The sequence below is a fragment of the Tachypleus tridentatus genome, chromosome 13 (genome assembly GCF_004210375.1).
Source record: "Tachypleus tridentatus isolate NWPU-2018 chromosome 13, ASM421037v1, whole genome shotgun sequence".
Lineage (NCBI taxonomy): Eukaryota > Metazoa > Arthropoda > Merostomata > Xiphosura > Limulidae > Tachypleus > Tachypleus tridentatus.
This window is the reverse complement of record NC_134837.1, coordinates 89,434,781-89,453,965: the sequence shown is the minus strand read 5'-3', so window position 1 is coordinate 89,453,965 and position 19,185 is coordinate 89,434,781. Positions and strand designations below refer to the sequence as shown.

General features: G+C 32.7%; 1 protein-coding gene across 3 annotated transcripts in view; it reads left to right on the top strand.

Annotated features, from left to right (window-relative positions):
- LOC143236869 (uncharacterized) overlaps nucleotides 1-19,185 on the top strand; it is a 44,880-nt gene that overhangs the window by 23,673 nt on the left and 2,022 nt on the right. For all 3 annotated transcript variants that reach the window (XM_076475512.1, XM_076475513.1, XM_076475511.1), the window contains 3 exons: nucleotides 2,760-2,865; nucleotides 11,825-12,745; nucleotides 14,797-14,880. In XM_076475512.1, the coding sequence (XP_076331627.1) occupies nucleotides 2,771-2,865; nucleotides 11,825-12,745; nucleotides 14,797-14,880 (1,100 nt within the window). In that variant the 5' untranslated portion in view covers nucleotides 2,760-2,770. The remainder of the gene's footprint in view (nucleotides 1-2,759; nucleotides 2,866-11,824; nucleotides 12,746-14,796; nucleotides 14,881-19,185) is intronic.

Here is a 19,185-nt window from a genome sequence, read left to right as displayed (position 1 = left end):
TACTTATTATTGTTTATATATTTTGTTTTAATATAAGGATTGGGCTGAACATTAATTATTACATAAAAAGTTTGTTTTGAATGGCCCAAATGCCCTTTCAGTGTTATGGTGTTTCCATTTGGCACCATCATGAAGGTATGACTAGGACTTGTTGAAATGATATGGCAACAACCATCTGACTTTTTTTTTTTAAAAGCACTTTTGGTGGATTTATGTAAATTATATAATGCTAAATTATAGCATTTTACTTAATAACTATAATTTGAAAGGTGTTTTGTTTCTCAAAAGAAACTTGTACAATTCTTATTTAATTTGTGATTTATTATTTTGGGAAAACATACAGGCTCAAAAAAATCAATTAGACAAAAATTAAATACCATATAACCTAAGTACTTTTGAAAGGTCTACCTTTGGATTATAGTTTTTTTTAATTACTTTGTTCTGTGACTACTGTCATTAATATTGGTCTCAATCAAAACTGCAAAGAAGCACAAAAAACAATATTCAATTAATTTCTGTAGTATATTACATGAAAATGTAAATAAAAGTAAAATTAACAGGGTAGCTTCAATTTAGGATTCAAAGACAATTTTATAATGATGATATTAGTTTGTATAGAGAAGTACACAAAATTGTGAATAAAGATATTATCATAGCCAGATTAGCAAATTTTGGGGTTTTGAGCACAATGAAAAAACAAAGTACATTCTATTAATCTCTAGTGAATCATATACAACTATAAAGAATGGTAATATTACCAGAGCCAGAATAACTGCTTCTTTGAATTCATTTTAACTTTTTATTTTCTTTAAACCTTTACCACCTGATTGACATTGGTTGTGAGGGCTTAAGTGCAACAAATAGTAATTGTAGATGTATTTTGAAGATTTTTCTCATTTGAAATAATGGTGTTGTCATAAGGGGCTTACATCACAAGAACATTATGAGATAGCTGAATATTTCACAAAATGTTAAAAATAAGTAATGGTAAATTTTACAAAATCTTACTAATGTATCTCAACAATTGTTATAAAAAACAAGCACAGTTTATTTTGTGTATTATTTGGGAGAATACTCAATTGTCATTCATGGTTATTGTTGTCAATGATAGTGTGAAATTTTTGTTTATTGCATACATGTAACAAATAAACAAAACTGTACTGATCCTTTCTTGTTTCTTATAATTGACAATTGAATGTGAGTTTAAGAATAAACAACATAAAAGGTGATAATACAGAAAAATCAATTAATTTATTAACATCTTTTTGTTGCATTCTTTAGAAACTGCTTAGAATGATGCAGGTAAAATAAATGTTCTGTGTTTAATTTGTTTCTGGTGTGTAGAAAACTTAAACCTATTTATAACAAATGTTGAAAATTAGCAAAAAAATACAACCACAGAAAATACATTGGCAGTAAACCTAACATTACAATTTGATATTCATCTAATCTTAATTAGTATTACTGTAGTAAATTGTTTTATTTGAAAGTAACTTAGCTGGGTTAGTTTCAAATTAATGGTATATCTCAAAGTTTTCTATTTATAAGTAGTTTTTTGTATGTTTTATTAATTAACATGTATAATCTGTAATTTTTGTTTGTGCATGAGATACACATTTTACAGAATCTAAACATTTCTGCAACAGTTTTCTCAACTGTATTTTACAACAGACATCACTACACTCCTAAAGAAAATTGTATGAATTAAATTCAATGGTATATTGTAAAACTGACGCTCAATTGTAACTCAAGATTTGACCTGATGAATGAACTTTAATAGATTGAGTACTTTGGTCTGTTTGTTTAGTTCATATCATTTATTTATATATATGATTTGTATGTGTGAATATTATAATTTAATGAGCTTGCTTCTGAACTTAGTGGCAAAAAATAATTGTTTTGGTATAAAAATAGCTTGCATATGCATCTGATTTAAACAGTTAAAGTAAATGTGGGACTCACACTGAAAATATGTTATTTGGATCTAACCATATCTTTTAAGCAAAACAAAACAAAAATCAGTCAAGGATTTGATAAGTGACATTAAGACAAGGTCAAAATTTATATAACTTTCTTTATTGATTGTATTTAATAGCATATCAGTCATAATATGGCCAGTTATTCAAGATTCACTCATAGAAAACAAAGAAATATGTGAAAGAAATGGACTTATAACAGTAAGTTTTAGTATACACTACATTTCTTTTATGCTCTCCATTGGCACAGCTGAATGTCTGTGGACTTACATTTGAAACTGGGTTTCAATACCCATAATGGGCACAGCATAGCCCATTGTGTAGCTTTGTGCTTAATTAAAAGAACAAATAAAACAAATTTCTTTCACATTTATAAATTATAATAGGAGAAGCAAACTTGCTTGTTAGCATATTACATGTAAATTTTTAACATGCACATTTAGCTGTATCTTTGTTTTTTAGTATAATTTGCCAAATACTCAGTGGTATTTGGCAAAAATATTGACTGTCTTCAAGTAAAAGAAGACAGTCAAGCCTTAAGAAAAGTGATATTTTGGACAGCACGCAAAAGTTAAAACTTCATGTTGCTTGAAAGTTTGAACACTTGTTGAATAATTAAGCCAGCCCTACAAGTTAACAAAAAATTACAAACATCACTGTTGATTTACATTATAATGTTGTTTTCTATAAATGTTAGTGTCCAGCATTGTTTGATAGTGTTTGTGATATATGTATATTTTAAATTTTGTATATGTAAATGTGTGTGTGTAATATTTTGTACAGGCAATAGAACAATGGAAAGAAATCACCTGCAAGCTTCATCTGAAAAAAATGTTTCTACAAGGCCATTATCAGCATGGGAGAAAAGACGGATGTATTCCCAACAATTGTGAGTGAATAACATTGGACTTAAGACAGACAGTGGTTCTCAGCCATTTTATATTTGCAGACAAATTTATCTTTTTCATATTTCAGCAAATTATAATGGGATCTGTACACAGTGCTAACACTTCTGTAATTATACAACCTTTCTATGGATAACAGATTGAAAACCACTAAGCTATAATGCATTGTATTCATAAAACCATATTATTTTAGTTTTTGAGTTGAAATGATAGTGTGGTTGGCATTTGATTGTTACTAGTTTATGGCCTTACACTATGCAAGGCTAATCTTTTTTGTTGTTGTTGTTCCAATTTCTGTAGAACATTTTCATTTTGACAGATCCAGCCATGTTTTCATTTATCACAAGAATGTTAAAGCAATGCTACCTGCATAAAATTGGCATAAAAGTAACTAATGTATCTATAAAACTAGCTTATTTTCAACTCTTGGATTGTACTAAGATGGTACTAAGTTCATTGCTTTTATTGTGCAGTCTTGTTTGTCAATGAGGACAACTTAGATGCATTACACTACTTCCATTTTGCAGCAGCTATAATACCTTTTTAATGAATATTTTTGACTTGGTATGAACAGTAAGAACTTTGATTAAAGAAAACTATCTACAGAAACCAGAACTAACAATAAATTAACACTATCTAATTTAATAAACTAGTCTAAGTAGGAATTTGCATTATTATAAAACAAAAACATAATTATTAGAACATATTGGTCTAATAGTTGAGTACCCATTTTGTTATCAGTATTTTTAGCCATAATGTTTGCTAGATTATATCTTCCCCTCAAAGTGTATTTCTGTACATGATAAGGGGACCTCCCAGGGAAGGTTCTGCATTTTCTAGGAATAAAACAATCTCCTCTTGCCTACTCATTGTGAGTTTCATCAACAGCACTCCTCCTAGGACTACCAGATTCAATTTAAAACAGAGAAACCTTGCTCAAGAGAAAACATCTTGTTTCTTTCTTCAATATGAGAAGGCTATGTTCAACTACATGAAGGTTCAACATTTTGAGGAGCTTCCATTTGTATGGGTTGTATGGCCATTTCTCTGTTTCTGTTTATATTTTTTTTTACCAGATAGGCAATTCAAAGTCTGTGTAGGTTTCACAGTTTCATTCTTTTCTACAGGAACTTGGGGTTCCTCAGAGCTGTACCTCGAGTGTCACACTTTTCAGTATCAAAATCAGTGCTATCACTACACAACTTTCTTGTAATATTGCAAACAGGTTCCATGTTGATGACTTACACATCTCATGTTGGCCATCTCACTTGTTGGAGTGGACTACAGCAAACTGTTTTACTTTTTTTCCTTCCAAAAACCACTTGCATGCATTTTTGGCACCACTAGGGTCTATGCCCCTATCCCAAACTCCATCTCAGTGATGCTGTTCTTCCATCATCCCTGAGGCAAAGTTTATGGAAGCTTACTCTTGAGTGTCTTCTCACTTTTGGGTTGCTTTATCCCATACCTTTCATTCTTCACAACACTGTTGATTTTTTGCTTCCCTTGTCCTTATCATGTTTATGCATTCATTCTGGATTAGTTGTGATAAGTACTTCCATCCATTCACACCCTTGAAGTGGTAGTTCAGTAGAGTTGTATAGAGGGAGTCACATAAGTGTGTGATATTCTTGTTAGTGGAGAAGTAATGCATGATGATTTAAATGGAACATGCTGGAATCATTCAATTCCAACAGGGGAAGCAGGAGGCTTGTGGCATGTATAAAGAAAAAAAATATGTATAGAGGGCATCACTAGGTGGAAAGATCTAATCTTGTAAGAGGAAGGAAGTACATTTTCAGTATAGTAAAATTATAACTTTCATGCTGGTGTGACCATTCGAGAAGATTTACAATTTTTGCTAACTGAAGCTTGACTTTTTCAATTTCTGTGTTAAAACACAAAGGTCAGGCAAGATTCAGTATGTGAACACTACTTGAGTTTGAGGTTTCCTCAATTGTCAAAATTTCAGTTGCTTCTGCTAGATATTCTAGCACAAGAACAACATTCTCCTTCAATTTTTAGTAAGTGTTCTCAGTGTCCAGTGATTGATAGTCAGGTAGTTTTGTGATGATCTTATAAACTACCACTTGTAGCTCCAACATGTTTCAGTATAAGCTATTTTGAATTTTATTGTGCTGACTTGTTTTGTACAGGGTGTTTGGAAAGTCACTGTGCACTTATATATTTATTAAGAGATAAAACTGCACAGTGACTTTCCAAACACCCTGTATAATATTCAGTGGATCTTCTCCTTGTGATAATTGTCACTGACATAAGATCTCTGTTACAACAAACTTGCATGCAACACTGACTTTATTTGAAATAGTTGGAATTGCGAGTTCACAAGACATGTCAATTTGGATTATGTGTTTTAAGCATCTCAAGGTTGGCCTTCATTTGCTGCATTGTTTTTAATTTTGAAAACCACTTCTCAGGTCATGAAATACCTACTTGTGTTATCTTTTGTGACAATATTCACAGAATAGATTGTTGTAAGATTATTTTTCATCTCCTGTGATTTTAAAATATATTGAATGATCAAATTCAAGTATGTAGTATTTGTCACACTTGATAGATCAATGGTGAGGCAGTTGTTTATTTCACATTGTTGATTAGGCCAGCATTTGCCTCGTCTTATGACGTGTACTTGATGACTGTGATTGTACTTTATAACCAGGATTTAATACAAAAACATAATCATTAAATCCTTAATCATTTAAAATGATGATTAGGCAATGCATACATTAGAATGAATTTTCTTTGGGTGATTTCTTTCTTAATGAGCAGCAATTTTTGATATTGGAATCTCAGAATAATAGCTTGGATGGTTTTTGGTATGCACTTCTCTTCCAAGAGACTTGTGGGTTTGTGCTTATTTTACACATTATTTATCTTAGCAGAAGTTTCACAAGAAGGAATCAGTGGCATATTGCATAATATCAGTCTTATCTTTTTACACTCAGAAAGCTCAAAATATTTCCACATAATAGATAATTGTTTCTCTTCTCTGCATCTAAAGGTTAAAGTGTGGCATTGTATGATAGCTAAAACTTGTAGACTTTAATAAGCTGTCACCTTTAATGCAGAACTAAGTTAAAATGAAGATTAGATATATATCATTTTATATTTAGAAGTAATTAATATTTTAGTACAAATACAGCTTATATGAAATTTTTCATGAAAACTTACCAGAAACAAAATAGTAAAGACCATCAAAATGTAATGGATTAGAAATGTATTATGCTTTAAATATTATTTTCACTTGCCACATTAATTTTGTTTTATTTGCTGTTACAAATATATACAGGATATTTTAACTTTTCATTTTGTGCACTGTGCTTGATGATATGCAACAGGGTATTTCTTGGTGTTTAAAGCTTGTACTTTTTTATGTTTTGATTACTGTCCTCACAGAAGTGCCCAGCATGGCCAGGTGGTCAAGGCACTCAACTTGTAATCAGAGGATTACAGGTTCAAATCACCATCCCACCAAACATGTTTGCCCTTTCAGCCATAGGGACATTATAAGGTGAAGGTCAATCCTACTATTCGTCAATAAAAGAGTAGCCCAAGAGTTGGCAGTGTTGGTGATGACTAGCTGCCTTCCCTTTAGTGTTACACTGCAAAATTAGGGACAGTTAGCACAGATAGCTCTCATATAGCTATACACAAAATTAAAAAAACAAACAAATAAAATTATTCCCCTCAGTCTGAATTCCAGAGAAGGTTCTGTTCTTCCAATTTACCTCCTTTGGGATCTAAACAGCCACCTACATGTTTGTCATGTATGGCAACCCATGAAGGGGAGTAGAGGATTTTGGTGGTTGAGGGGTCCAACCCTAACACACCACTTTGGCCTTGAATTCCTGTAGATGGATAGCCTTCAGGTGGCATGCCTAGAATCAGTCGGCTGGTCCACTTGGGCTAGGGTTAATCAAGTACCAGTGTTGGATTTCTCAGCAAGTGTTGTGGACATTGTATCTAATGATGCTGGTATTTGGGTATGGTGCTCACGAAACTCTGGTGTTGCTGCAGTGTCCTTATTCGGCATTATAGTGCATCCACTCGTAGGGCTCTGTAGTGGATGGGGTCAGTGAGTACTGAAATATTCTTTTTTATTATGGATTGTCGAAATAAAAACATTAAAACAGTGAAAAACAGTCTATAAATAAACGACCACGTCTTGAAGATTCTAAGCAGCGTACTTCAACATTTGTAACACCTGTACCTCATTTTCTTTTACTACATTCTCTTTCAGAGAAACATTTGGGACAGATATCTCCCTTTTTCATTCAGAAGGGACTAGAGGGATTTGCTGGCTCTCCAAAGTCAGAAGCTTCGCTCTGGCAACATATTGGTGGAAACATCCACATCTCAACACAGTAAACTCCTCTTGCATTCAGAGGTGATTGGGGATATACCTATTGAAGTTGTGCCTCATACTACTTTGAATTCATCACAAGGAGTTGTTTTTGAGAGGGATTTGAAGGGTATCCTCAAGTTGCAGATTCTCACTGGTTTCTCCACCCAAGGAGTTTCTGCAGTAAGGCATATCTCCACTCACAAAGATGGAATTATGATGCCAACCAATGTCCTCATTCTGACATTTACATCAATGTGTCCACCTGCCACCATCAAGACAGGTTATCTTAATTGCAAGGTATGGCCATACATTTCAAACCCCAAACCTTCTTGGGTGTTTCCAGTGTCAACAGTTTGGTCACTCGAAGACATCATGTCATGGTACCTTGACGTGTGCTCGTTGCAGTAGCAAAGAAGGACTTCGATGCCTATGAGTGTGAAACAGACCCTTATTACATCAATTACAATGGCTCTCACCAGTCCTACTTTCGTTCTTTCCCTAAATGGTTGGAAGAAAAGGAGGTGCAGCATTTGAAAATGCTTGAAAATTGCTGTCCACCACTTCATCTCGGACATATGCTGCTGCACTTTGTTCCACTACTACAGTGAGAGTGCAAACAGATCTCTCTGTATCTCTAAAAGAATCATTCTTTAACCAAATGGAAAAGTCTTTTGACCTTCATGGTTAAGGTTAATGAATCAACTTCAACACCCATCTCTGTCCCTAACATTCATTCCAGCAAACTCCAAGATCCACTTCCTCTGGTTCCAGGAATGGGCATTTCCTTGAATATATCTTCTCCCCCTGCCCCAAGATGCAAAACAATCATTCATTCAAGTCCTCAGTCACTGGAATCCTCTTCCAATAACAGAGACCTGCCCAATCGACTCAGCGCAGTGTCCATGGAGGCCAGTAGACCTCCCTCGAATAAAGAAAGAGAAGGACTCTACACCCAGTTTGCCTACACATAAATAAAAATGACCACTTTGATACAATGGAACTGTCGAGGTTTAAGTTCTAATCCTGATGAGATCAAAGCCCTGATTGCTTCTTACCATCGTGATTGCCTTTCCTTACAGGAAACATTTCTGAAACATGCCGATACAGTCACCTTTCAACAATTTTCTTTGTACAGAAATGACAGGTTGTGTGATGGACAAGTGCATGGAGGGGTGGCACTATTGGTTGATCAGCATGTGTCCACCCTTGTCTTTGCTATTTGACATGCCCTTGGAAGCTGTAGCCATCTGTGTTTCCTTGGGTCATACCATCACTGTTCTCTCTATCTGTGTCCTGAAGAGACCTATGATCAATCAGACCTTGATGCTCTCATTAAACAATTGCCATATCCCTTTTCATTCCTGGGGGGACTTTAATGTACATAATCCCCTCTGGGAAGGTACTGATATTGAAGCTCTCAGATCACAACCTTTCTCTTTTCAATACTGGTTCTTATACTTATTTGCATGCACCTAATCAGTCCTTTACTGCTATTAATCTCTCAATTTGCTCCCCTTCACTATTTTCCCACTTTTCATGGAAGGTTGACAGTAACCCACAAGGCAGTGATAATTTTTCTTTCATTTTTTAGATTGGCCATGGTTGATGCCACCTGACTTGCATGCCCTAGTGGAAGCTGGATCAAGCCAACTGGCCTTCTTTCATTGCTTTCATAGAACTTCATACTGCCATTGTCTGTAAGCCATCAATAGATGACTACGTGGCAGCATTGGCTGACTGTACTATACAGGCAGCTGCGAGATGTGTTCCTAAAACCTCGACACGTTTTCCACACTTTCCTCATCTGTGGTGAAATCCTTCCTTCCACATGACAAGGAAGGCCATAAATGGGCATGGGATACCTTTCGTAGTTACCCCACACTTTCAAACCACATTGCTTTTCAGGAGGCCCATGCACATGCTCAGCAGGTAAGACATCAAAGTGAGAAGGAATGTTGGATTAAGTTTACAGTCAGTATCTTTTCTACCACCAGTTCAAAAGTCATATGGGTCAAGATTCAGAAAATGGTCAGTGGGCAATATAATTCTGTCCCACTTTAGATCGTGCTCTCTGATGACCAGGAAGTAGCAGATGCTCAGAGCATCGTTGGTACTCTCAGTGAAATATTTGCTGGGAATCTAGCACTTCTGCTTCATCTTCCACCTTCTTAGCCATCAAGACTCGGGCAGAGTGATCACTCTTTCTTTTTGAGCTGATCATCTCTATGACTATAATCATCCCTTTACACTGATGGAACTCAAACTTGCTCTTCATTGGTCTGGCAGTACATTGGTTGGACCTGATGATATACACTATGTGATGCTGTGCCATCTATCTCCTGCTTCTCTTGCTGTTCTTCTGATTGTTTTTAACCAGATCTGGCAGGAGAATGTTTTTCCTTAAGGTGCTAGGCTATTGTCCTATCTTTCTCTAAGCCTATGAAAGATCCCAAGGTTCCTTCAAACTACCATCCAATTCCTTTGATGAGCTGTATTTGTAAGACCTTAGTAGAGAGTTTGGTTAATGCTCATGTTTTTTGGTTCCTCGAATCAAACAAGCTTCTTTCGCCCACCCAGTGTGGGTCCCAATGACAGTGCTCCACCATGAACCACCTGATTCGACTTGAAACATCAATCAGTGTAGCCTTTCTCAAAGAACAACATCTTGTATTAGTATTCTTTGACCTTGAGAAGGCTTATGATACTTTATAGAGGTATGGCATTTTGTTAGACCTCCACTTTTTGGGTTACATGGTCATTTGCTCCTTTTTATTTAAAATTTTTTAATGGACAGACGATTTCAAGTTCATGTGGGTTCGACACTTTCCCGTTCTTTTCTACAAAAACTTGAAGTCCCTCAGGGCTGTGTTTTGAGTATCACACTTTTCAGTATGAATGTTAATGCCATCACTGAACACCTCTCTCTTACTCTTGCAAATTGGCTCTATGTTGACAACTTTCACATCTCGTGTCAGTCATTGAACATGAGGTATATTGAGCTGCAGCTACAGACTGTCCTCAGTCGTTTACTGAAGTGGACCACAACAAATGGTTTTAACTTCTCTAACTAGTTCAATATGAAATTAGAAAATGGCCATAACATCAAATAACTGGAAATGTCAATTTCAGGTGGCTAATACTAATGTTTGAACTTACCCGTTAGTCATCCTGGCGAGTTATGATAATTAAAAGTATGCTACAGAAAGTCCTTTAAAATTTGTATTACTGCTGTAAACTAGATATAAAAATTGAGTTTAATGCTATTTAAGTTTTTAACTCAAAAATTAAACTGTTTTGTTTTACCTTGATTCCTTTTTATGAATTTTAATATATTTTTTTAACTTTTTACTGGATGTTTGATGCAGATAGCCTAGCTGCTTTGCACCATAAAACACCAAATGAACCAACCAATCCTCAGAGAAAGTGTTATAAAACCACTTCATTTAGATTTGGGTTTTAGACTAGATTTATATTCTGGAAAATTTAATTATTATTTCTTCAAAAATTATATATTCAAAAATGGCTGGTGTGGGTAGAGAAAGCACTAGTAGAGGAGCAAACAGACGATGACCGAAGAAGGTTGAAACATTGTTCTCTCCTCTACTAGTGCTTTCTCTACCCATACCAGCCGTTTTTAAATATATAATTTTCTCTACAAGTGGGTTTTCTTGTCATTCACAGATTATTTCTTCAAAAAAGTTTACCTTCATATAACTAGAGGTCATATTCTTAGCATCATTTTGAATTGGTGTATATACCATTGTTTTATGTTGAATGTTACTGTATGAACTTTACTTGCTGATTCTTTCTTTGTGTTTCAAGTGTAACATGTCAGAAAGATTTTGGCCAGTTTACTCTTGAGTGTAAACAATATCAGTTACTTTTGAGATAAGAAAATCAAGTACCTTACTACAAATATAATTGATAGTTATTTGTAGGGTTTGTGCAGAGTCATGAAAAACAATTTATTAAGGTTCTTAAAATATATATATATATTTTTAGTTTTTTCACATACACCTATAATTTTAGGTTTTCTGCTGCAACATAATTTTCTTTAGTTCATTGCCCTCAGAAGACTATTTCACAAAATTAAAGAACCTGTTAGGAAGAGAAAATAAAGTACATTACTTAGAGTTTAATTACAAGAATTTCATGCAGGACTTGTAAATGGCCTTGAAAACAAGTTTATTTTTCAAGGTCCATAACATCTTGCAATTTTTGTTTCTTCTGTGTATTTTTTTTATTTCCTACAATTTTGGTTGCCCTCTGTTTCTCATTTTAGTTGAATATTTGCAGGTCTTAGCAAAACAATTTCCACATATGTTGAAATTACTTTGGATTTATGTTTGACACTTTATGGCATTGCATTTGTGATTAATCATCATTCTTTTTTAATCACTTTAAATGTGTAATGCATCTAAGATTGTAAAAAATGTGATGAATATAATTACTATGTTATGTGAGTTGCATATTACAACCTAAAAAGCTTTAAGAACTTGAATGTTTTATTCACTCAGTTATTTGAACTGGCACATATATTTATTTTCTACTTTAACAAATGTTTCCTACTCTCACAGGTATCAGAAGAATAAATCTTGCATTAATCAGCACGTAAGAAACACTCTAGTTCTGAAGAACAATCAATGTGCTTCTATGACCAAAGAATCTAAATATCGTAAGTTAGATTCAACTGATGAGCAGAAGATGAAGAGAAATCCTTCAAAACATAAAATAAATGGATCATTTACTATTTCTTGTGGTAAAGCAGATATAAATGATAAAAATGTACATTTAGATACTAATTTGTCTAAAACTGAAGCAGCAGAGTTGTCAAGTCCTAATCTAAGTACTCGTGGTACAGAAGATATATACACTGGGTACCCATCTAACGATAACAGAAGCAGCTCTAATTCCAAGAAACGACGCAGAACATCTACTTATGAAAAAAATAAAGTTTTAGTTAACTCTTCTGAAGATTCAGAAGTTAAAATGTTTCCGCATGAATTGACTTCATCAGCAAAGAAGAGACAAAGACTTTCAACTTATGAAAAGAAAAGCCAAGAGTGGAATGTTGAAAACTCTAACAAATATCAAAAGAATGCATTTTCCTGTAGAAATTCTAAATCTTCACTGAAGAAGCAAAGATCTTCCATATATGATAAAGAAACTAATGATAAAAGTGGAAAGAAAAAAAACATTACCCTCAAGGATTCTGCTCAGTTAGAAACTAAGAAAAAAGCAGGAATTAAGTCACAAAGGTGTAGTTCAAAATCACAATATGTAAGAATGACACCTCCAAAACCTGGTGGTGGTAGTGGAACATTAGTTGGAACTTCTATTATCAAAAGAAATTTAAAGCCAAAGATGAGTGGAATGCATATCCCTTCAGCAAACTGCACTAAGATTGGCTCTGATTTGATCAAAACAGAAACTTCTATACATCTAGGTTCTAATATGCATATCCCATTGGATCCAATTCCTAAAAATCTACCTGTCAAGTAAGTATCTTTGGCCATTGTTTAAACAGTGTTTAGATCTAACCTGTTACTATTCTTAAACATATACATACTGTGTAGTTGTGCTTTTGATTACATCACTTCAGGTTATTCACAAAAAGCAGTTTTTATACTGTAGATTTAACATGAATACTGAATGGAATATTTATGGATATTGCCTTATTAGATTAGTAATTCTCAAGAAGTTGGCCATAAAGTGCAAAGTTATAAACTGCTTTGAGATGGGACAGCTTTGATTATCCTAAAGTAACAAGAAATCATCTGCATATATACTTTACTCTTGTGCCATTTAAGTGGGTCTGGAGGTGTAAAACAATGGAGAAATACCATTACAGATCACAAAGAATATGGAGCTTCAAATACTCTTATTAGAATCAATATTCATTAATTGACTAGGTGCATTCTGCACTAAAGAAAAATTGCATCACTGAATTTAAGAAGTTGTAGACAGTAACTTGTATTCATTTTTACAGGTGTTAAAACAACTTAATTATCTTAACTAAAAAAGTTGTATTTAGTTTTATGTATAACTTTTTTGAAATTTTTGTTGTAAGTATATTGAAATAAAAAACATCAGTGTTTATGAATTTCCCATATATTTTCTGAGTATCATACAGCATTTGTGTCACCTTAGAAGGAAATTCAAAATAGTATTGATGAAAATAACACTGATATGAACCTCATATCTTCATTAAAATGTAGTTTTGTCAGTATTATTTTATTATTGTTTCTCAACTTCAAGAACCTATGAGCCAGGGATCTAAACACAAATTGAAATATCATTTTCTGTTTTTTTCAACTGTGTAAGCCAATATGGTTCATTGAAGTTCTGATTAGAGATCAGAACAGTGATAGAAGCTTAGCTTGGTGATATGTTGCTGCAAGAAATGTTTGTGAATAACTTCTTCAACATTATATTCTATATTTTTTAAAGCTTTCATTATTATTTTATACTTAATTTGAATTCCAAAATATATGCTCCTTCCACACTAGTTATTTCTTGTTTTTAGGGTTTTTTCCTTTACCCATATGAGCATTGGTCTGATTTTCACTTGCTTAATCCAGTTGAGTTTGATATTTTATTAAGTAGGTTGTGTTAGTTTATTGCATCGATTATTCACATATACCCACTGGTAACTGTAATTTTTACTTTAACTTCCATTATCTAGATAAGTTAAAAACTCTTGGTCGTATTCACAAACTAAAAAGTTTTACATAAAATTAGCAAGTTTTTAAAAAAATGATGAAGTAGGAAAACTTGAAACAAATGATAATTGCCAAATTTCTATTCATGTTTGCTTGTAGTAAAATATTTTTGTAAAGTGTGGTGAATTATTATTTAATTTTTTGAACATTATTATAAAATTTAAAAGAATAAAAAGCACAAGTCATCTCAAGCTCTCAGTTTAATAAATTTACTCAGTTGAAACAGGATCATTATCCTATTATGAAATTGGTTATTCTACATCATATGCAACTTTACAACTAGATTTAGACATAGAACTAAACAAGCTTCTACAAAATCCAATATTTGTATGCAATATTTATATGAATTTGTAGCTTCAAGATATTGTAAAGATTTTATTATGATGTATTTTTGTATGAAACAAAGTTGAAACATGTTAACTCGAGTTGAACACCAAGTCAGTTTGAGGACAGTACTGTATGTTGTACAAACTATCAGTGTTATGATAATGCAAGAAACTTTAGAATTTCCTTAAAATGAACTACTTGTACAAAAAAACTAACATTTGTCAATAGTGAAAAGAAACACATCTATTAAAAAAAGTTTGTTAATAATTTTACAGACTTTTGTTTTGACCTGCTAAAATATTGCATTTGAATTTTCTTGGAGTAAATGTGAACCTGATCTTAACCTGTGTGATTACCATTTATGATTTCTAATATTTTTTCTTTACCTTTTATTGAGATTGATAAATACCAAAAATGTCAGTGGATATATTCATTTATTTTACTTACATGAACAGTTTTCCATTTTTGTCATATCATTATAAGTTTTATTAATATTGTAGGGAACGACTTAGGGTATGGAAAGAAAGGAAACAACAAACTGAATACAATAGGCTTCAAAATATTCAAACTCAAAAGCTAAAAAGGTAATTAAAGTTTGTAAGTTTTTTTTAAATTTATGTTTAACAAATTGTTTATGCATTTGTACACATTTATGTGATTTTTTATAATTCAGAACACAAAATGGGTTATTGATATTTTCATTTAAGTATAATGTAACTAGAAAGAAGTATGATACATATTTATCACTTGTCTTTAAGGTCAGTTTGAGGAAATTCCATCCCTTAGCTGTAATCTTGGACATGGCCAAGGTGGAAAATAAGAGTAGATTTCTTATAGTGGTAAACTGTATACTATATCACAATGAAAACATATAATTAAGTATGGTGATACTTAATGGTTGGAATTGTGATGATATAGAATGTCAGTCATAAAGATAATGAGTTTAGAACCACCTTTAAAATATCTGAATATTAAAAATTACTATTTCATAGTATTGGATGCAAACCTAAAGCTTTTTGTGCATATTAAGCTACCTAAATCACAATATACATTTGTGGTGTGAATCAAAATTGTAATGAATATTCACTTGAGTTACATTTCTAGAGAAGCATAAGAAAAAATTACAAACCTTATCACTCTGATTCATTCACAGAACTTTGCCAACTGGAGTTCCAGTGATTCCTTTCTTGTACTTAGAAAATACTAGTGTATATATATAAGACATGTATATTCTTGTACACTTGTACATTTCTAACAACTTTAAGAAAATAAAAGTAGCACCTCATCTGTCATATATATACACTAGTACCATTTTAGTACAAGAAGAAAGGAATCACTGGGACTCCAGATGGAAAAGTTCTGTGAATTACTCTGAGTGATAAGGTTTGTAATTTTTTCTTATGCTTGTCTAGAAATGTAACTCAAGTGAATATTAATTAAAATTTTGATTCACACCATAAATGTATATTGTGATTTAGGTAGCTTAATATGCACAAAAAGCTTTAGGTCTGCATCCAGTAATGTGAAATAGTAATTTTTAATATTCAGATATTTTAAAGATAGTTTTAAATTCATTATTTTTATGGCTAGCATTGTGTATCATCACAATTCCTACTATTAAGAACCACCATACTTAATTATATGTCTAAATTCATGAGTATATTTTTGATGGTAAGTACATTATTTTAGTGAAGTACAAGTAAACAATTTTTTAAATTCCTTTCAGCAAGTTCGAGTTCTTTGCTAGGCATGATTTCTACCTCCGGTTTAAATAGTTTTTTTTCAATTTTAATGAAGATTATATCTGTTTTCTGCTGCTTATAATAATTCACTGTAAAAGCCAGTGCTCAAAATGTTGTTTTAATGTTTGGTCACCTATAAAATAAAAGTTGGTTATTACTTTACTCCACAGAAATAATATAAAAATGTGTTTATAACTAATAAATCTTCAGTGCAAAGAAGTTTTAAATGATTTTATTAATTATACAGCATATGAAATGACAATGGTCCTTCACCAGTTATCTTTAAACCACAAGTACAGGGGTTCCCAACCTTTTGGCACTCGCAACATGAAAATGTAATTGATGAAATAAAATTAATGTTATCCCAAGCTACTTCTAACAAGGCTACACGACTCCCCTGCCAAGGCTTCATGACCCCCGGGGGGTCGCGACCCACCGATTGGGAACCCCTGCACTAGTATGATGGATCAGTACTTTATAATGGTTTGAATAAGAAATGGCTCATAATGAACAGAAACTTGCATAATGTTTTAACATCCTTTTCCTAACTACTTTCATCATATTAGAAAATGCAGATTTAATAAATATTATGATTGTTTCACATTCACTATACTAGAATATTGTGAATTTTAAGAAGGGGAAGGTAATGTAAAAAATTTCATATATTACTCCCAGATTTAATAGGGGTTCTCAAGGAAATTTAATGCATAAATCTCATTCACAGTTAGGAAAGTAATGTGATGAAATAAAGCTGGGCTAACTTCACAATATAATTTTTTTAAAGTATCCTCTGACCATACATTGTTTACTTGAAAAACAAACTTCAATTCAGGTGTGTTACTGTGTGCAAATATATCCATACAATTTTGAAATAATTTATGAATCTCATTGAAATATTCTAATCAGCCTTTACCATATATTCTTACATCTCTGTACATGATCTTCAAAAAAATCGTGGTTGTGAAAAATAATAAATTATTAAATTTTAAGTGTCTCTGATATGTACCATTGGGCAAAGGACCACATTCAGGGTATTCAGTTCTTTCTTGTTAATCAGGAATCAGTCCTGCAGAATTGTGTAAAGTTTAATCTACTTGAGTGCTATGAAAAATGCAAAACTGTGGCAGGTATTAGGTCACGTCATAGCTTTATTCCCCACACTACCAACAAATTGTATATGAGAAGGCTATCAGATGATGATGTGTACACAGTTGTAACTGTTGGTAGTAGCAGTGAAAGTGATGCTGCAGCAGCTCAAATAGGGTCTAATGATAGCAATGACAATTATCAGCCAGGGAAATATGTGGCATACATATACGATCATGAATGGTATGTAGGAAACATAAAAGATAGATCAGATGAACATTCCGATGTGTTAGTGTCATTTATGAAGAAATCAAGAAACGAACTGTTCTCACAGCCTGCAAGGTCATGTAAACATGAAAGCTGGATTCCTTTCCAACATATTCTTTGTTTAATAAGTGCACCTACCATGCAAGGCAGTAGTGCTCACCACTGTATTCTAAGTCAAAGTGATCTCAACATAATCAAACTTGAATTTCAAAAATTTATTCAAACTGTCTGAACAAAGCAATGTTTATTTGATGTTATTAAGGCTAATTTATTGCCAAAGCAGTTTTTGAAACATTTCATTGTCATGATTATTGCAGTTTGGTGTGACTATAATCTTTCTCAGTTATCCCCTGTTGTAGCACTGTACTTTTTGTGTCTGATTTACCTTTGTATTTATTATATTATGAATCTTAAATTCAGTCATATCTGCATAACTGTAATGCATACACAATATATTTGCACTGCCATGTGATCTAACTAGTTATGCCAATAAACTTGTTCAGAAATGAATTAATTCTTTCTTGTTTCTTACAACTTCATTATTTAACATTGTGAAAGGCTGGTTAGAATATTTCAGTGGGATTCATAAAATTCTGACAGGCATTTTTCAAAATTGTATGGATATATTTGCACACAGTAACACACCTGAACTGAATTTTTTTTAAATAAAAAACATATGATCAGAGGATACTTTAAAAATTATACCTCAAAAAGTAGGTTGAACGCCATCCTGATTTTTTTTGTAGATCATATTCAGAGATGTAAGAATATATGGTAAAAATCTGAAAAGGCTAAATAACTGGAGACATGGTCAAACTGTGTAGGGCTATTTTTAGCTAAATCATAAAATGTTACATGCAGCTAAATTTTTTTACAGGAAATCTAACAGACTTAATTACAACAATTGCTGATTTATCAACTGATATGTCATAGAAAATTTGAAAACAAAATTCAGCTTTTTACCATATTAAGTCTTAGAGTTATGGCTTATTACATAAACCAATGTTTTGTACGATTTTGGGTTTTAGGTGATTTTACTGCCTCACCATGCAAATCCTAAGAGAGATAAACTTGGTTTGAGACCATTTTTAAATTATGTAAGATTAATTCAGTCAGTGTACCAAGTTTCAGCCTTCTACCACCATTACTCTTGTAGCTTTAAGCAGCCAAAGTTGCCAAAAATAACAAAAATATTAATTAAATTTTACAGGGCTGTAAATCATAAACTATTAGAGATATTGATCTAATCTTTGGCAATTTTTCATTATATGGGTAGATGAGCACATGAATTTTTTCAAGGCATTCTGTAGGGGTCACCTGCAGCCCCCTGGATGATTTGACATGGAATGGCCCATTGTTGATTTTCTTTAATAGTTCTTAATTGTTGGTTGGAAAACAAAGTGAGAAAGCTATTTTGACAAAAGCCATGTAAAATAGTTCTAAGAATTAGAATCACAAATATAGAGGTCTTGTGAGAAAATAGAGGTGACAACTTTTTTAAATCTGTGTAGAAAGGCAAGAATCAGTTTTTTTAAAAAATGATTTGTATATCTTAGTTTCTATATGTATTTACAGCTAATTCGTGTATGTCTTATTACCAAAGTATGATGAAAGGGAAATTGGTTATGATTTTTCCACATTAGATGGATAGTGAATGCTTGTTGTTCAGATGATTGCAAAACACTTTTTTACATTTAAAATATGGTTCTAAATTGCAGGAATATCAGTGTATTATAACTGTAAGAAAGGTTTCAGAAGAACTTTAACATTCTCCAAATTTTTGAATAATCTAAG